A 2,274-nucleotide genomic window follows, 5' to 3' on the forward strand; every position below is an offset into this window, starting at 1 on the left:
CCTTCATGTACTCCTTGGTGAGTTTGAGAGCGGCCGATGCCTCTTCTTGCAGTTTCTTCATTCTTGTGATGAATTGATCTGCTTGCTTGCTCTTTGCCTCTTTCCGAGTTTCCATTCCAGTGTAAGGGTGATGTCCGTGTGTTAAATAAACAGGTGAATATCCTGTTGCCGAATGCTCCCTGTTGCGGTAGATGAATTCGCAGATGGGAAGCCATTCAGGCCAATCGGTCTGTTGATAATTTATGAACATTCTTATATAATTTTCGATCTCCTGATTCGCTCAGTTTGTCCATTGGTCTGTGGGTGATACGCCATGCTTGGGTTTCCTTGTATTCCCAGCTTTTTGTACACATCCTTGATGAATTGTGAGACGGATTGAGATCCTCTATCAGACGTGATTCGTTTGGAAAGTCCCTGCTTTGACCAAACGTGTTTGATATAAATATTTGCCCAGCCTTCTGAAGTCAGTTCGTCCGTAGTTGGTACTGCGATGAAATCTTTGGACTTCATGTCAACTACGACAATTATAGCATTATATCCTTGAGAAAGTGGCAAGTGCGTGATCATGTCTACGGATATACATTGCCAGTTCCTTTCAGGAATAGGATTAGGATGTAGAGGCGCAGCCTTCTGCTGATGATTTATTTTTGATTTTTGGCATATATCACATCCTTTTACATAAGCTTTCACGTCTTTTTTGATGGCATGCCACCAGTAGGATCTATAAATTAATTCCTGCGTTTTCATCTGTCCAAGATGTCCAGCAGAAATCGAATCATCATGTGCAGCGATAATTAGGCCTCTAAGCGATTTGTCATTGGGAATAACAATTTGCCCCTTCCTCCAGATCAGGTCATCCTCGAGATCAGGCCGTCCTCGGTCTGAGAGAAATCCTTGTCTTTTTGTAGTATTTTTGCTTTTATGGATTCTTCATAATTATGTACCTGTGATAATATTTTGGTTTTTAAGGCTTCGGTGCCTAGCACCTCTGTGCTTCTAAACCAGTGAGGTTTTAATAGGATAGTATTTTCGTTGTCAGAATCACCTTTATCATGATCTGGTCTACGGGATAATGCGTCTGCCCTGATCATAGTTTTACCTGGTTGATGGATTAGGGTAAAATCATAGTTTTGGAGTTCTAGGACCCAGCGCGCTTGGCATTGATTGAGTTTCTGTGGCTTTCTGAAATATTCGAGATTTTTGTGATCCGTATAGATCTTGAATTTCTGACTGGCACCGCGAAGGAAATTGTCCCATTCATCAAGTGCAGTCATGATCGCCAGCATTTCTCTGTCGTAGATTTCATAATTATGTTCAGCTGGGTTAAGACTTTTGGATAGGAAGGCAATTGGTTTCCATGTATTGTTTTGTGTTTGTGAGAGCACAGCTCCTAGTGCATATTTAGACACATCGCATTCCAGGTGATATTGGTCATGGTCATTGGGTACCGCCAGTACCGGTGCTTTTGTTATGGCCGTTTTAAGAGTGTTGAACGATTCCTGTTGTTCCTGTCCCCATGTCCACTCTGCTTGTCTGGTGAGTTTGGTCATAGGTTGGGAGATGGCAGCAAAATCCTTGATGAACTTTCTGTAGAAATTTGCGAACCCCAGGAATTGTTGGATGTCCTTTTTGTTGGTTGGCGTCGGCCATTGCGTGACACCTTGTACCTTTTTAGGATCCATCTGAACAGTTCCTTGACCGATAATATGACCTAAATACTCTGTCTCCTGAGTTTCAAACTCGCATTTTTCCGGCTTGCAGGTTAATTTATGCTCTCGGAGGATTTCCAAGACCTGCTTGACAATCTTTCGATGTTCGTCCAGGGTTTCGGAGAAAATGAGTATATCATCTAGATACACTATCACTTTTCCTTGCATAATTAATGCTCTGAAGATATCATTCATCATTGTTTGGAAGGTTGCCGGACTATTGGTTAGCCCAAAGAACATGACGAGCGGTTCGAAAAGCCCCCGATTTGTGATAAAGGCGGCTTTCTCCTCGTCTCCTTCCTTCATACAAATGTTATTATATCCCCAGCAAATGTCTAGTTTTGTATAGTATTTGGCATTCTTTAATTTATTGATGAGGTCTGAAATGAGCGGTAAAGGGTATTTGTTTTTCTTTGTCATTTCGTTCAACTTGTGATAGTCCGCATCTTATCATATATCAGTCACATTCACCATAGAATTGTCATGGTCAAGGAGCATCCGTCGTGATGACGTTAGGGGGTAATACATGAGATACAATTTTATGTAGTCTATGTAGTGGGGCGAC

The 2,274-nt window shown here is 41.8% G+C and overlaps 1 protein-coding gene across 1 annotated transcript; it reads left to right on the forward strand.

The window, feature by feature from the left end:
• Positions 1 to 1,433: 1,433 nt before the first annotated feature.
• On the forward strand, positions 1,434 to 1,715 carry GLOTRDRAFT_51631 (uncharacterized protein; the record flags this gene model as incomplete). Its single annotated transcript, XM_007873589.1, has 1 exon — positions 1,434 to 1,715. One exon carries the CDS (start codon positions 1,434 to 1,436, stop codon positions 1,713 to 1,715), a length of 282 nt encoding a protein of 93 aa, XP_007871780.1.
• Between the last annotated feature and the right edge of the window lie 559 nt (positions 1,716 to 2,274).

This window comes from Gloeophyllum trabeum (genome assembly GCF_000344685.1).
Source record: "Gloeophyllum trabeum ATCC 11539 unplaced genomic scaffold GLOTRscaffold_00360, whole genome shotgun sequence".
NCBI lineage: Eukaryota > Fungi > Basidiomycota > Agaricomycetes > Gloeophyllales > Gloeophyllaceae > Gloeophyllum > Gloeophyllum trabeum.